At 42.7% G+C, this 17,157-nt stretch overlaps 1 protein-coding gene across 2 annotated transcripts in view; it reads left to right on the top strand.

Annotated features, from left to right (window-relative positions):
- LOC116989442 (A disintegrin and metalloproteinase with thrombospondin motifs 6-like) overlaps positions 1-17,157 on the top strand; it is a 190,426-nt gene that overhangs the window by 97,816 nt on the left and 75,453 nt on the right. For both annotated transcript variants that reach the window (XM_033046821.1, XM_033046822.1), the window contains one exon: positions 6,552-6,657. In XM_033046821.1, coding sequence (XP_032902712.1) covers positions 6,552-6,657 — 106 coding nt within the window. The remainder of the gene's footprint in view (positions 1-6,551; positions 6,658-17,157) is intronic.

Raw genomic sequence — 17,157 nt, 5'->3', positions numbered from 1 at the left:
AGGAAGGACATTCTTGCCATAGAGGGAGTACAGAGAAGGTTCACCAGACTGATTCCTGGGATGTCAGGACTTTCATATGAAGAAAGACTGGATAGACTCGGTTTGTACTCGCTAGAATTTAGAAGATTGAGGGAGGATCTTATAGAAACTTAAGTGGTTGGACAGGCTAGATGCAGGAAGATTGTTCCTGATGTGGGGAAGTCCAGAACAAGGGGTCACAGTTTAAGGATAAGGGGGAAATCTTTTAGGACCGAGATGAGGAAAACATTTTTCACACAGAGAGTGGTGAATCTCTGGAATTCTCTGCAACAGAAGGTAGTTGAGGCTAGTTCATTGGCTATATTTAAGAGGGAGTTAGATGTGGCCCTTGTGGCTAAAGGGATCAGGGGGTATGGAGAGAAGGCAGGTACAGGATACTGAGTTGGATGATCAGCCATGATCATATTGAATGGCGGTGCAGGCTCGAAGGGCCGAATGGCCTACTCCTGCACCTATTTTCTATGTTTCTATGAGGGGGAGAGACCCTGTGACTGGATCTCCATAAGAATTTTCACCTCTCTCATTGACTTCATAAAAATGCATCTGTGATTTCATGGTAACCAGATCAACCACACATTAAACTTGGCATCGAGCATGCGGTGCTGGCTCGAAGGGCCGAATGGTCTCCTCCTGCACCTATTTTCTATGTTTCTATGTTCATGAAGTTATATCAATCATCAGATAGACTTAATATTCAGTGAACAGTTTAAGTGCTTTTAATATCATGATGATTGTTAATGTATACCAATCCTCACAATCAGGATGTGTCCATTTTATATGGAGTTTCATTTCATATTCCATTTTATTTTAGAAGATTTGAAAAATGACATATATAAGTTAATACATTTTTGTTTTGCATAATGTGGAATTCATAAAATGTATTCATATGGTGAGTGTAAATGGTTTTCTGAAGATGTAGAGTCCTTGCACTTGACCTTATCTCAGGGAATGAGAATGAGCAAATGATTGAAGGAACTGTGGAGGATACAAATATCTGTATCTTTGGATACAGTGACATTAGTTTAGTAAGCTACAAGGTGGTCATGGCAAAAGATACTTTGGTCCTTAATATATATAGGCAACGACGTATGCTGTATGTACAGGCGAATATTCTCTTGTGTAAGTTTGGTGCGTGTACAGATGTGGTGAAGATGTCGTTATTTAGAGCATATTGCACGCCACTTTATACTGCGCACCTGTGGTCGAACTATGGAAAGACAAGTTTGCAGAGACAAAAGGGGGCCTATAATGATGCCATGAGAACACTACTAAGGAAACTTAGATGGTATAGTGCTGGTAATATGTTTGTGGCTGCAGGAGTCAGTACTTTAGAAGCTATCCTAAGAAATCATATGTATAAATTCATTTGCAGGATAAATGACTCTAAAATGTAATTATTGTGGCCTTGTCGAACATAAGGTTTAGCACTACATGCTACGAATCCCAGTTGTGGAGACATGGTATCGCTGTCTCGTTGTAGGACATTGATCATTCTTTTTTATTCTGGATTTTAATTCATGTATTGTGTTTTTTTAATATATAATTTATGATGCTTTATGATATACTAAGTGATATACTAAGATTTTATATGTATTTTATGATGTTTTTATATGCATTGTATTTTTATGTAATGTTGTCCCTTGTCTGGACCTTGAGTCCGAAATAAAGTTTATTATTATTATATTGCCCAAAATAGAGGTAAGGTTGTAGCCTGAGAGCAGTTGACAGGGGGAAAACAATATTTCATAGGTGCGAGTTGTTTAAAAAGCAAGATAGTAGAAGTTCAGAATCTGCCTATCTTTAAGGGTAAAAAACAGGAAAGTCCCTAAAAGTTTAGGGAACCCTTGGATATAGAGTCAAAGAGTCATACAGCATGGAACAAGGCCTTTTCGGCCCAACTTGCCCATGCTGACCAAGATGCCCATCCACACGATTCTCATCTGCCTTTTTGGCCCATATTCTTCTAAACCTTTTCTATTCATGTACATGTCCAAATCCCTATTGCTTTTCCATTGACTTAACACAAAAGCTGTGATCGAGGACAGTCAAAAGCCCATAACTTTCTTAAAAATTAAGAGAACTGAAAGAAATTTTCAGTTATTATAGATTGAAGCATTCTGAAACAAATATGAAACAATCTTACTTGGATGACCTGAAATTAAAGCATATAATTAGTTAGTTACCTAATTGTAGCTAATTACAAAATTCAATTACTAGATCTAAACTTCTATCCATTTCTTAAGAAAAGATTAACATTTTTAAATAGTCTAAGTGTCCAAATAACATTCACACAAGAATTCACAATATAACATGATTTTTAAATCTCATTGTCATTAATTCATGGGCCAAATGGAAGGAATTTAATGTTTAATTCCTGTAAATTAATGGCCATTTAAATCATCTTGCGAGTGGGTTTTTGTGGAACGCAATTGATTGAAACGTTGCGGTTGCAGTGAATTTGAACCCCATATCGGCAGGAAAAACACTGCCGGTTCGTATGGGGCCAAAATCACATTTTCGCCAAGGAAATTTTGATTAAAGTCAACCTAAGAAGCAAGTTTATATGTAAAATAAACGACTTACCTTATGTTCTGTCCCCTACGTGAGATCCGTCCCGTTGTCGGCGTTGACAGCGTTAGAAGTCACTTTTTTATTTTACTCCAGCGATTAAATTGTCCCGCGATTTTTTTTTTAAACTTCCGAGAACGGAAGTCGGAACGATTTTTCAGCATCAGCTAGCAGCCCGAGAAAATATATCTCGGACAGGCAGGAGAAAACGGCATTTTGATCCCGCCCCCCGCCCCCCCTTTAAAGGCGCCAGTGGCAGAACTGCAGGCAATGTCATTGTAACATACCTAAGTCAAGGAGTGTCTGTGGAGTGGGTGTGGGTGGGTGTGTGTAGGTATGTGGGTGGGTATTTGTGGGTGTGGGTGGGTGTGTGTGTGTGGATGTGGGAGTGTGTGAGTAGGTGTGGGTGGGTGTTGGTGAGTGGTTGTGGGTGGGTGTGTGTGAGTGGGTATGGGTGGGAGTGTGTGGGTGGTAGTGTGTCGGCGGGATTGTGTGGGTGGGAGTGTGTTAGTAGATGTGGGTGGATGTGTGTGGGTATGTGTCAGTGGGTGTGGGTGGGAGTGGGTGTGGGTGTGTGTGGGTTTGTGTGAGTGGGTGTGTGTGGGTGGGTGTGGGAGTGGGTGTGTAAGTGGGTGGGTGTGGGTGTGGGTGAGTGAGTGAGTGAGTACGTGTATGTGAATAGGTGGGTGAGTGAGTGAGTGTGTGTGAAGGCCCAGAGCTGCGGGAGAGTCAGGGCGAGTTGGTGCCGGGCCGGCACCTTTGTAAAAATACATAATTACCATATTTTTCTTTACTTGCTTGATAATTATATTTCAGGATAATTAGTGGGTGCAACCGTGCAATATTTTGTCATATTATTAAATTAAGTAGAGTGGGGTTGTTTGCATTTGCAGAGGGAGAGGGCAATTCACATAAACATCCATCACAGTGAGTCTCCTCCTCACTATGATGGAAGGCAAAGACTTGTCTCTCCCCTGCTCTCCATTCCTCTCCCGAAGTCGAGGTCAAAGCCCCCGGCGGGCGCTAGCAAGTCCGCGGCCACTCAGCCACGCCGGACGTTGTAAGTCCCCCCTCCAGGTCATTCTCAACCCCGTAATTCGGGCGGGAGAAGTCGCCGCTGCCGGTGCCCCGCAAAACGGTCTCCCATCGGGGACCCGCGGGCTCCCGGTGTCACCATCCACCGGAGTCGGGTCGCAGCAGCTCGCCCCCGCAGCTCTCCACGCTCCGAAGCTGGCTAGCTCCACGGAGGTAGGTCCGTAGGTCCACAGCTCCCACCGCCGCCCACCGACCCCCAGGCCCACTGCAAGCACGGAGATCCCAGAGACCCACAGCCAGCAGCAACTCCAGCCCAGCCCCGCTCCAACTCCATATATGTTTTATTGTACCAGCTATACACTGGGATGTAGTGATAGGCTATAATCTTGTTTGACCCTCTTGGGAGACTAGCCCACCCCCTCAAGCAAAACCTGAAATGACGATGCTGTTTGACAGCTCCGGCACCTAAAACGTTTGCCCTGCAACACTGACCTTCGCTGAGCCGGCCTGAGCCTACCTGATCCCCCAATTGCTGGACACTTTAATTCTCCTTCCCATTCCTCCACAGACTTTTCTGTCCTAGGTCTCCTCCATTGAGTGAGGCTAAATGCAAATTGGTGGAACAGCATCTCATATTTCACTTGGGCAGCTTACAGCCCAGTGGTATGAATATTGATTTATCTCACTTCAGGTAACCCCGGCATTCCCCCTCTCTCTATCCCTCCCCCACCCAAATCGCACTAGCTTCTAATTTTCACCCTACAAACAGTTTACAATGGCCTGTTTCCTTTATCATCGTTACTTTTTTGCATATCTTTCATTCATTGTTCTTTATCTCTCAACATCACCGTCTATATCTTAATTTCCCTTATCTTTAACCAGTCTGAAGAAGGGTCTCGACCCGAAACAAAGATGCTGCCTGTCCCGCTGCCTGTCCAGCTTTTTGTGTATATCTTGGTCCTGGATAGTCCATTGTGTTTTTGAGAAAGTGCAATACTAATTCAATAACAGGATCAGAGGCTTCACATATAACTGAATAGTTATTGCCACATTACAGAATGATTAAATTGTTTTTCAGTGCAGAACATTCTTTCAGCCCTAGTATTTTAGACTTTTCTTATTATGTTCAACATATGGTAATATAATGTCACAAACAATAAGATGAGATACTCATTTAAGGAAACAATAAAACTCATTTTATTGATTTAATTATTTAACCATTTTAGTTTTTACTTTGTATGCACACCATGGAATGTGGGCTTGCCTGAGAAGTTCATCATGTTAATACCAGTTCTAATTGGTGACCTGCCTTCTTCAATGGTTGGCATAATCTGTGAATTTCATGATGACAGGTGCTGATGTTTCCATGTGCCTGCTAACCTTGTTCTTCTCGATGGTGGATGTAGGTTTTGAAGCCACTGTTGAGAAAATGTTCCTGCAATGCCATGTTTAGCTATGGTGCAGTTATTTTTCATGGGGATACTTTATGCAGTGCCATAAAGATTCTTGCATATTTAGAAGTGCACTCATTCACCATGTGAATTTCAACATTCTCACGATTTTCTGCCTTGTACACGTGAAATGGCTTTCGAGAATCAGCAAGTGACTCGCTCACCATGAATACACAGTCACAAATCTGCTGTATGCTCTGCAGCGCTTATGTAACCGGTTCAATTACATTTTAAGTGGCCGTTCAGTCAGAACTTTTAGGTTATTGAAACTGTAGGAGTGGATCATACTATTTCTGTTGAGTCAAGAAGGCAAAATCGCTGGAAATGCATAATAGGTCAGACAGAATCTGTAGAGAAAAAAAAGGTTAATATTTCAGATTGAAGACTGTTGTAAGAATGCATTGCAATATTCTGAAAATTTTACAAGTCCTAATAGTATTGTCATACAGCAAGAGATGTGTCATGCAATGTAATAAATATCTAATCGTTGAGCAGTGCAGAAGATTTAAATGTTTTGATGCTTTCTGTTGAGGGGGAAACCAGAAAAAGTAGGATTAATCTTTTTGAATCAAGACCATCATACAATTGATGAATACAATTGATGTGGGTATTATTTTGTTTTCAAATTGCATTTGGTGGCCTTGAAATTCTTCAAAATGCAAAGTGGTCTCGACGAGGCAATAATTGGAAAAGTAGGATAATCACTGAGGACAAGTAGGTACCAAGAGCCAATCTGGAGATTATTTTCTCAGACTCCCTTTTGGTACCCAGATGTTCTCTGCCTTGTAACTCATGCTGGAACAGAACTCAACCCTCCTGTTAACAGTTTGTAGCTATTACTGAAGGACGAAGAAGGAGGTGATTTTTTTTAGATTCTTCCTACTTAAAGAAAACTGAAGGTTATCGAATAGCATGTAGTTTATCATACACTATCTATTCATACCATTATTTGGAATAAAGATACAACTACACTAAATCTAATTTACATGGCAGGTTATAGGACAGCATTATCTCTTTTAGTTCTGCCTAAACTGATGTAGCGAATAACTTTGAATATATCCTGGTTTCAAACAAATTGAACCAACAGTTATAAATATACAGAAAAACACACACATCTTGCTTAACCTGATGGACAATATGATAATAGACTTTATTTTCTAAGTCAGTTTTGTGACATTTAATTGTTTTCCATTTTTTAATCATCATTAAGTTTCTATGCCTTTACATTTTTGCTTGGTAAGCGAGAATATTGTAAAGTGACTTTTCGTAGATTTTTTATTTTAATATAAGCAAGCTGGCTTTTTATTTTTGTTTTTTTTTGATTATGTGTCAAATATTATGAAGTACTTAACATAGCTTACCTTTTCAACATCAGCTTCCATTGAAAGGCTGATTTGCTGATGCCAATGTTTGACTTCATCCTTATTTGTCTGAGCTAAGTAAACAATCCTGTTACAGGTCTAGCTCCTGTGGGTGGCATGTGTGAACCAGAAAGGAGTTGCAGTATCAATGAGGATATAGGCCTGGCAACATCATTTACTATCGCTCATGAAATTGGTCACAAGTAAGAGGCATTTTATTATCGTAGGTAATATCTTCTTTATCTTAAACTTAAAGCCAAATTTATAATTAATTTGTATTTGTGGTATGTTTTGGTAATCAATTGTATATCTTTCTCCAGGAAAATTAGACATCTGAAATCAACCTTTGCAAATCATCAATTTGAGGCAGGCAAGAATAACACAATTTGGATAGAATTGATCCATTCTTGTTTACCTCCTTGCTCGGTAGTCATGTTATTGAGTTGCAATATTCTTTCTTGAACAAAAATTCTTATATTTTGTGAAAATTGGTACAACAGCCCTCTCTTCCATCAAGTTTTGCTTTGATGTCAGGTAGTCGTGCTCACTCAACTTTGGAATTTAGCTCTTCTGTGTTTAGAAGCTGGTGAAATCGAGACTGGATATTGGTGAACAGGCTGTTGGTGAGTGAATGCTGATTGACAGCATTGGTGAAAACAGCTTCCATCGGTTTGCTGTCGATTGGCCAATTATGAGCTGGGTTGACTTTAATTCCAATAAACACATTTGTGCTTGTATTTCAGCTAAGAAACCACAATCTGTTCCTGATCCAAGAAACTGTTCCTGATCCAAGTGGTGTCTACATTATGAAAGCAGTTCGAAATAAGAAATTACAATTATTTTAAAAAGTAATTAAAAAGTTCAATAATTTGACCAAAATGAATTTTGAAAATTCAATCTTGAATTTGTTTTAAATATTGGCACAAAGTCAAAACAGAATTTTACCTTTACAATTCATTCTGATTCACGAAATATCACAAAACTTCACATGCTTACAAAGATGTGGTTTTAAACTCCAACTGTGGAGTGAAAAATTATCTGTTCAAAGTTCAAGCCTTTGATTTTGAAGCAAATACTTGACTATTGCCCCTATACTTAATCTTATGTGGCAATCAAATAACTATTTAAAATATTGGCAACAGCAAACATTGTATTTAGTTGTTCCGATTCCATTTCAACCATCTACACAACAGCATTTTTTAATGCATATTTGCAAGACTGCAGAGCCAATTCTAGTCTCCTTGTGTAAACATCAGTCAGACAAATTGAACCAGATTATAAATCTTGATTCAGTTTCATTAGTATCTTGCAAGGTGTATGTAGCTTAAAATATAGTTTGAGTTGGAATCTCTTATGTTAGTTGGCAAGTGTTATGTACTTTTGCAGGTCATAGAGTCCCTTTTGCAAGGGCTAGAGTCTGTAAAAAGGCAGACCTTACAGGAATCATCTGGCAGACATAAAAATCCTGCACCAACCTGAACCTGTTATGCCACACTCACCTTTAACAATCAATTCACATCAGGATCCTGGAAATAGTTGATCACTTGCCACAGCTTGGAAGCTATCTCTTGATGAAATCAGTCATCAAAGGCAAAATTCACCCATCTCCAGTGAGTTAACATAGGCTTTGGCTGGCTGAAGAGAAATGTGTTTAAAGACCTACAATTCAAAACCTGGCTCCAGCCTTAGTTTACTGAAGAACAGACAACCTGAATATGCTTCAGATAGATACATGGTCAATCTGTTGCAAGCACCTCAGAGCATGAGACTCAGCACAAATCCTATTTCTGTAAAACCTTTCAAATTTATTTGTAGGGTAAATGAACTAATATCGACATCCACTCCCAGGACAATAGCCCCAACATTAGGGTCTGGTGATGCTCAGCCTAGATGCCTGACATCAGATTGCTGAATTAAGTGCACTATTTAAGAGGCTGAATGGGGTAAAGTTTAAAGGAGATGTGTGCAGCAGGTTATTTACACAAAGAGTGGTGAGTTCCTGGAATGCACTTCCAAAAGTGGTGATGGAGGCTGATGTGACAGTGACATTTAAGAGGTTTTTAAATAGGCATATAGATATGCAGGAAAAGGAGTGATTTGGTTAACATGAAGGATGTTCAGAATGGACATTGTGGGTTGAAAGGCCTCTCATGTGCTGACATCCAGGAAGACCGAGAAAACATTTCAGGGACATTCTGAAAGTCTCCTGACAAATTTGTCACAAACCCAAGGTACTTGTATGAAGGGGAAGATGATAAAGAGGCATGATAATACAATACAATACAATAATGCTTTATTAACCAACATATGAGGAATTTCATTTGCCAAGTCAGTCATACAAGTAAAACAACAGAACACACAAAATACATTTTAACATAAACATCCACCACAGTGACTCCTCCACAATCCTCACTGTGATGGAAGGTGAAAAAAAAAGTTAAATCTCTTCTCCAGCGATCGGGTGCCTCGAGCCTTCCGTTGACGGGACGATCTTACTCCTGTAGCCGGTGGTCGGGTCCTCCGTGTAAGGGGGCGATCGAGCTCCTGAATCGGGGTGGAATCTCAGCTCCCCGCGATGAGCGATCTGACCCTGGGTCGGGGCTTGTCGAACCTTCTGCGTCAATGGAGCTCCCGACATCTACGGTCTTCACCCGAGACTGCGAGCTCTCGATGGTAAAGTCCGCAGGCAGCGGTTGGAGCGATCCCAGGCGAGGGATCGGCTCCAATGATAATAATAATAATAATAAATTTTATTTATGGGCGCCTTTCAAGAGTCTCAAGGACACCTTGAGATATGATAGGTCCACCTCCCGCGGTGGGGCTCAAAGTCAGACCCAAGCAAGGCCCCAGCTCCACGATGTTAGGTCGCAGAACAACTGGAGATACGACCCGCATCTCCGGCAGGGTAAGAGATTGAAAAAAAGTTTCCCCCGACCCCCTAATCCCCCCACCCCCCCCCCCCCCCACATACGACAAACCAGAGAATATTATTTAAACTCACTAAAAATAACAAGAAAAGACGAAAAAATAGACAGACTATTGGCGAGGCTGCCAAATGTGCGGCGCCCCTGGTGGGACGATTGACCATCTAGGAATGAGATTAAAGCAAAAAGTAGTAAACAACTAATATTAAATCAGTTGGTGTAAATTAGTAATAAATCCGTTTTTCTTATGAGTTCTTTAAATTATTGTGGATTATTTGCAGCAATGGATGTTAAAAAGTTATAAACAGGCAGTTCAATAGGAAGAAAAATAGAAGGAAAAAAACATGGTATGTCTGGGCTTATTTACAAGGTCATAAGGAATAGGAGTAGAATTAGGCCATTCGGCCCATCGCCTTTTCCGCCATTCAATCATGGCTGATCTATCTCTCCCTTCTAACCCCATCCTTCTGCCTTCTCCCCATAACCTATAACACCTGTACTAATCAAGAATCTATCTATCTCTTTCTTAAAAATATCCACTGACTTGGCCTCCACAGCCTTCGGTGGCAAAGAATTCCACAGATTCACCACCCTCTTACTAAATACATTTCTCTTCATCTCCTTCCTAAAAGAACATCCTTTAATTCTGAGGCTATGATCTCTAGTCCGAAACTCTCCCACTAGTGGAAATATCCTCTCCACACCCACCCTATCCAAGCCTTTCACTATTCTGTATGTTTCAATTAGGTCCCCCATCATTCTTCTAAACTCTAGCGAGTATAGTGGCGACAATCGCTCATCATAGGTTAAGCTACTCATTCCTGGGATCATTCTTGTAAACCTCCTCTGGACCGTCTCCACAGCCAGCACATCCTTCCTCAGATATGGTGTCCAAAATTGCTCACAGTATTCCAAATGCGGCCTTACCAGTGCCTTATAGAGCTTCAATATTACATCCCTGTTTTGGTATACAGGCCCTCTTGAAATAAATGCTAGCGTTGAGTTTGCTTTCCTTTACTACCGATTCGACTTGCTGATTAACTTTTTGTGAATCCTGCACCAGCACTCCCAAGTCCCTTTGCACCTCCGATTTCTGGAATCTCACCCCATTTAGAGAATACGCCTTTATTCCTACTACCAAAATGCATGACTTCACATTTTGCTACACTACATTCCATCTGCCACTTCTCTGCCCACTCTCCCAACATGTCTAAGTCCTTCTGCAGAGGCCCTGCTTTCTCTACACTACCTGCCGCTCCACCTATTTTCGTATCATCCGCAAACTGCCACAAAGCCTTCAATCCCCTCATCCAAATCATTAATATACAATGTGAGGAGCAGCGGCCCCAGCACCGACCCTTGCGGCACTACACTAGTCACTGGCAGCCACCCAGAAAAAGACCCCTTTATTGCCACTCTTTGTCCTCTGCCATCCATGCTATTATCTGTCCTGTAATACTGTGGGCTCTCATCTTCCTAAACAGCCTAACGTGTAGCATCTTATCAAAGGCTTTCTGAAAATCATTGATATACTGAAAATTTGTTGACATACTGAATTTGGAAGGATGATTATTAACTCAGGGAAGAAAAGGATGATGAGCTTTTCTTGGTGATGGCGAAACAGACAGATTGATGCTAGCTTTGTTTTCATTGCTGTTATGTAGGTTTTTCTGATGCTAAATAAGTATTGTAATATTCAACAGTGGCCAAATCTTATTGTAGTGTCCCTAAATCCATCCATACTGTAATAATATTGTACTGCTGCTAAAGTGTTGTGATTACTATATGAAATTAATGTGCATTTGTGTGATCCTTGTAAGTGTATTGGATATTGATTACCATGGACATCTTTAAGGACTCATGATGGTTCAGAAGCACTTTCAATGCCGTTTCTCAATTATGATCAGTTAATTAACAGATATTAACTTAATAGAGACACAAGGAAATGCAGATGCTGGTTTACCAAAAAAGACAAAAAGTGCTGGAGTAAATCAGCAGGTCGTGCAGCATCTCTGGAGAACAAATAGATGACGTTCCATGTCCCGACCCAAACATTGCCTATTCATGTTCTCCAGAGGTGCTGCCTGACCCACTGAGTTACTGCAATACTTGCTATATTTCTTATATTAAATCAATGTTGTACATGAATGTGGAAGAGCAGTACTTTTATGAAAATCAAGACCTCTTTCCTGCAGTTAGTTCTTGGAAAAAGATGAAATTGTTTCCTTTGGCAAACAATGTTACAATCTTATGCTTAATACTTGTGCAATACTCATGTCTTCTTGGCAGTTTGAATTGAGCCTGAAGTTAAACAAAGTGGGCTTAGGGCTGCAGTGACCTTTGCAGAATCTCGAAGTGTTGTGCCTGCTCTGGAGTTTGACTGCTGTCCAAATTGTACTCAGACCTCAAATAAAAAGGAATAAATTCTGCAATCGTGGGGAAAGTAACTATTTCAATTGTCCCTGCTTCGTTCCTTTAAGTGCTGTATCAACAGCTTTGCAAAAGCTTCTTGGATATGTTGCAGGCCATATACACTGCATTACTTCTGTTTAAACAACAAAAGCAAGCACAATCTCTTCCAGCTGATTGTCATTGAGTGTCCATCTTTGAAATCTTGACTTCATTTTGGCCACTGATTACTCATAAGGCTGTTGACAAGCCAAAGTGATTTTAGATCTAAATGACCGTTGCCAGCTAACATCATTAAGTGTCATCTCCTAATTTATTTATTTAGCGAATGCAAAGTCCTTTAGCCAAGCAGTTGCCTCTTGATCTGCTGTATGAAGGGTGACAAGTCCTCCTTTGAGTCTTTGTTGAGGGCATGCTTCAATGATGTGTTGCATTGTTTGCTGCTCTCCACAAGCACACCATGGGGTTGGACTGCTGCCCCATTTGTGAAGGCTGGCCAAGCAGGGGCCATGTCCAGTCCTGAATCTATTCAGCGTCGTCCACTGCTTCCTTGGGAGATTGGTGCCAGGGACCGGTAGGGTGGGGTCTGACACCAGATGTTTATTTGGGACGTCCTTGGACTCCCATTCCCTTTTCCAAGCTGATTGGATGGTGAAATCAGCTGGTGGTGGGTTCTTCCAAATTGGTCGTTTAGATGGAAGTCGAGCAGTGGGTGGGTTGAAGATGTCCATGTGAATTGGCAGATGAGGGGAGTTTTTGGTCTTTTGGAGCATCCTTTGAGTGAGGACTACTCGCCGGATGTGTGGAGGGGCTATGTTGGATAGGACAGGGAGCCAGGGGAGTGGTGTTGAGCGGATTGTTCCTGTGATGATCCTCATTGTTGAGTTCAATTGGGTATCCACATGGTGTGTGTGGGATGACCTGGACCAAACAGGGGCACAATATTCGGCTGAAGAAAATGCAAGGGCTAGTGCTGAAATGCGCAGTGTGGGGGCTACTGCCCCCCACTTTGAGCCAGCAAGCTTACTGAGGAGATTGTTTCTGGACTTCACCTTAGCTGCTGTTCTTTTAAGATGTTCCTTGAAGGATAGGGTCCTGTCAAGGGTCACTCCGAGGTAGGTTGGAGTGGGGGCATACTTCAGTTTGGTCCTGCTCAGATAGATGTTTGGTTCTCTTGTGGCTTCTGCATTATGGAGGTGGAACACACTAGAGACCGTTTTTGCTGGGCTTGGTTTTAGGCGCCAGGTTTTGCAGTACTCGTCCAGTTTAGCAAGGTCTTCATTGAGCACCTGTTCCAATGTACCAAAATCTGGTGCTTGGAAGGCCAAACAGATGTCATCTGCATAGATGAATTTGCGGGAATAGGTGGTGGGTAGGTCATTTGTGTAAAGGTTGAACAAGGTTGGGGCTAAAACTGACCCTTGCGTGAGCCCATTCTTCTGTATTCTCCATGCACTCTTGTTCTGTCCAAGGTGAACTCTGAACCTGCGGTTGGAGAGCAGAGATTTGATGGTTTCTGATGCCCAGGCAGGGAGTGCTTTGGTGAGTTTTAGGTGGAGGCCTTTGTGCCACACAGTGTCATAGGCTGCGGTGAGATCAAGGAACACTGCCCCGGTCTTCAGTTTGTTCTCGAAGCCGTTTTCAATGCAGGTGGTTAGGGCCAGAACTTGTTCTCCTGTGCTGCGGTCCTTGCGGAAACCTGCCTGATCCACACTGAGAATCTCTTCTACTCCTAATGGCAAGCTTATAAAGACCATTGGCATTCAGCTAATTCAGGATTCTTGCATCAAAATGATGGAAGTTAAACGAAATAGAGAGTGCACCTTTCTGAAATGTTTGCAAATTTTAGATTGTGAGTTTATCTAATGATGAACAAACCTTTTCAATCAATGCTATGGGCAATCCATCAATTCAAGAATAATTTATATCACTGCACAAGATTCACCAGTATATGAATAGACGAGGACTGATTTGGGATAGTCAGCACGGCTTTGTGCTTGGGAAATCATGTCTTGCAAATCACACCATCTCAGATACTAACCTCATGAATCTATGTTATATGTATGTTCAGCATATCTTTTCCATTTCTCCAGAGATGGAAAAGATATGCCTGACCCACTGAGTTACTCCAGTTTTTTTGTGTCTATCTTCGGTGTAAACCAGAATCTGTTGTTCCTTGCTGCAGTTGATAATAGATAATTAGAACAGCACTGTTGTCTGAATTATGTTTTTGGTAATGCTTGCAAATTTTAAAGTTCCAAAGTTGTGGATACTCGGCACCTCGATCGCTTATGTACAAATTTCTATGAAACTGTAGGTGAAAAATTAATTTGAAAATGTTCTGAATATTGGTCACCTTTGAGGCATGAAATGTAAAGCAGAATCCAATTCCTTATGCCAATGACTGATATTTTGGCCTCACAGGTGAGGAAGATATCACAGGTAAGGTATATATCACAGGCCGGAAACCGTTTTTTAAAAAACTACTCATTTGCGCTACATATTGGCTGTTGATGTCGCTGATGGCTAGGTATCGGTGGTTGGACATGTTCTTTGTGAGCATTTGCATCAGATGGCTTGGCTATTCTATTTGTAATGGATAAAATGAGTCATCTCCCGAGAGGATTTTTTCCATCTGTAGTCAAGGCGACCTACATTGCTATATCATACTTTGTGTATCTGCACATTACCATACAGAATTGACAAATCGGCATCTCTGATATCAGTTGGCTTACTTAGCAAATGTTTTGGAAGAATACTTGTCATTTGTGTTCCAAGTTTACATGACAACAGGCTAGCTATGACTACCAGTTGTGAAAGGAAGCACAGCATTCAGCCACTTGCACGTTGTATGGTTTGAACCTGTGCGGTGTTACTGAAAGTCCAGGAGGAACTGGATGACAGATGTTCATGCATCTGATGTAATGATCCATCATTGAACTCTATGTCCAAAGTTAGCATTGGATCAGAATAACTCATTTAAATGGAGCTTCCCAGCTAAAATGCAAAGGTTAGGTTAAGTTATTTATGTATGATTTTTTTAAACACATTTTATAAATATTTTAATATTTCTTTATGTTTTAATGTTTAAAATCAATTTTGCAATTATATTTGAAATTATTGAAATAAATGTTAACAATTCTATGTAACTTCATCAGTTAGTTTAGATCAGAAATGCAGCGCAGAAACAGGCCCTTCGGCCCACCGAATCCGCACTGACCAGCGATCCCCGCACACTAACACTATCCTACACACACTGGGGACAATTTACAATTATACCAGCCAATTGTCCTACAAACCTGTACGTCTTTGGAGTGTGGGAGGAAACTGGAAATCCCAGAGAAAACACATGCATGTCACGGGGAAAACGTACAAACTCCGTGCAGACAAGCGCCCGTAGTCAGGATCGAACCCAGGTCTCTAGCACTGTTAGGCAGATGTGCCAACTTGTCGTCCAGAGGCATTTTAAAATGCCTACAAAATATTAATACACCAAGGAGAGTATAGTTCAAATTTCAAGTTCAAGTTCAAATTTATTTGGTCACATACACCTTTAGGTGTAGTGAAATTCTTTTTGCCATGCAGCACATTAAAAAAAAATACAACATGACAGTAATAGATAGTTTCAACATCAAAACATCCCCCCACAATGGTTCCCATTGTGGGGAAAGGCACAAAGTCCAGTCCCATCCCCATGTCCACCCATAGTCGGGCCTCCTTACTCGAGACCGTGGCTTCCGGAGCCGACAGGGCCGCGCCGAATGGAGCTCAACTGGCGATCTCATCAAGAGATCCCAGGCTCCCGATGGAAAGTTCAGCGCCGCCGCCCGCAGCCGCTCCACAGACCCGCAGCTCCGCAACGGACCCAGCTCCAGTTACCGGAGTTTCAGCTAAGTCACCGCCAGCCCCGCAATGGCGCTCCAGCACTGCACCGCCGTCCTCCGACCCGCAGCTCCGCCGCCGCCGATGCCGAGCCGGTACCGCTGCCGCTGCTGAGCCGGTGCCGCCGCCGCTGCTGCTGAGCCGGTGCTGCCGCCGCTGCTGAGCCGGTGCCGCCGCCGCTGAGCCGGTGCCGTCGCCGGAGCCGCCGAGCCGGTGCCGCCTCTGAGCCGGTGCCGCCGCCGCCGCTGCTGAGTCGGTGCCGCCGCCGCTGAGCCGGTGCCGCCGCCGCTGCTGAGCCGGTGCCGCCGCCGCCGCCGATGCCGAAGCTCCAGGCGGTCCCCCCAGGAGACGCCGCTCCAGGCCCGCTGGTAGGCCGCGGGGACGGGTCGAAGCTGCAGCCCGGAGAAAAGCTGCATCTCCGACCAGGTAGGGACCCTGAAAATTAGTTTCCCCCCCCCCCCCCCCCCCCCCCCCCCCTCCCCCACACATAAAAAAGCTAGAACTCCTCAAAACAAAACACTAAACTAACTAAAAATAAGAAAAAGAGATGAAAAAACAGACAGCTGCAGGCTAGGCAGCCATACACCCTACAGGACGGCGCCAACGGCGTATAATGACTAAGTCCAGGTGATGGACTGAATCAAGTGTGATTTAGCTTAATATTGTACTATTTATTTGAGGTATAAAACATAGTAGAACTTCCACAGAGTGCTGAACCAACTATTTTGGTTAATTGATACTGAAAAGGAACTGTTTAGCGTGTTCAATGGTTTATGCTGTTTGACCTAAAAAGCCATTTTCAAGCACTTGGACATTTTCATAATTAAAACAGTTAACGTATTCTCAATTAATTTATATTTACAAGGATATAACGTGTAGACAATTATTTAACTCCATTATCAATATGTCACTAACATGTGATCCAATCTGATGTGAAAGATTGAAGTGGGACACGAGTTGTCAAGCAAATAATTCTTTATTCGTAATACACAGTACAACTCCCAAAACCACAACGAGAGGCACGGGCCTTCCCGACCCTATATATACCCCAGGAGAGCCCCGAGACCCATGCCTCCCGCCAAACCAAGTCATGTGACCCTACCCCTAGAGCCAAGGGTTCGTACCACGCGTGGCTAACGAATAGGGCGTGCGGCATTGGCGGGCCGCGGAACACCAGCGTTGTTGGTAGAAGCACGACTACTTCTTACCGGCTTCTCCCGGAGCAAGAGACTCAGCTGAGCCCCCAGTGCGCGCGGCATTAGGTCGCTGTGCCTTCCAAGGCGCAGTCGACACCGGATCGAGCAAATCTCCGCCCTGCCGCTTGGCCAGCCACAGCTCGTCGGTGCGTTCCGCTAGCTGCAGGGGGTCATCAAAACTCACCCCTGAGAGGAGCAGGCAGATATCGTCGAGCAACTGCTCTAGGAAGGCGTATTCAAAAAGCAGGCAGGGCCAGTGGCCGTCCATGAGCGTGAGTATTTCGCTCATGAG

The sequence above is a fragment of the Amblyraja radiata genome, chromosome 29 (assembly GCF_010909765.2).
Source record: "Amblyraja radiata isolate CabotCenter1 chromosome 29, sAmbRad1.1.pri, whole genome shotgun sequence".
Taxonomy (NCBI): Eukaryota; Metazoa; Chordata; class Chondrichthyes; order Rajiformes; family Rajidae; genus Amblyraja; species Amblyraja radiata.
Note: the sequence above shows the minus strand (reverse complement) of the source record. Positions and strands in the feature narration are given on the sequence as shown.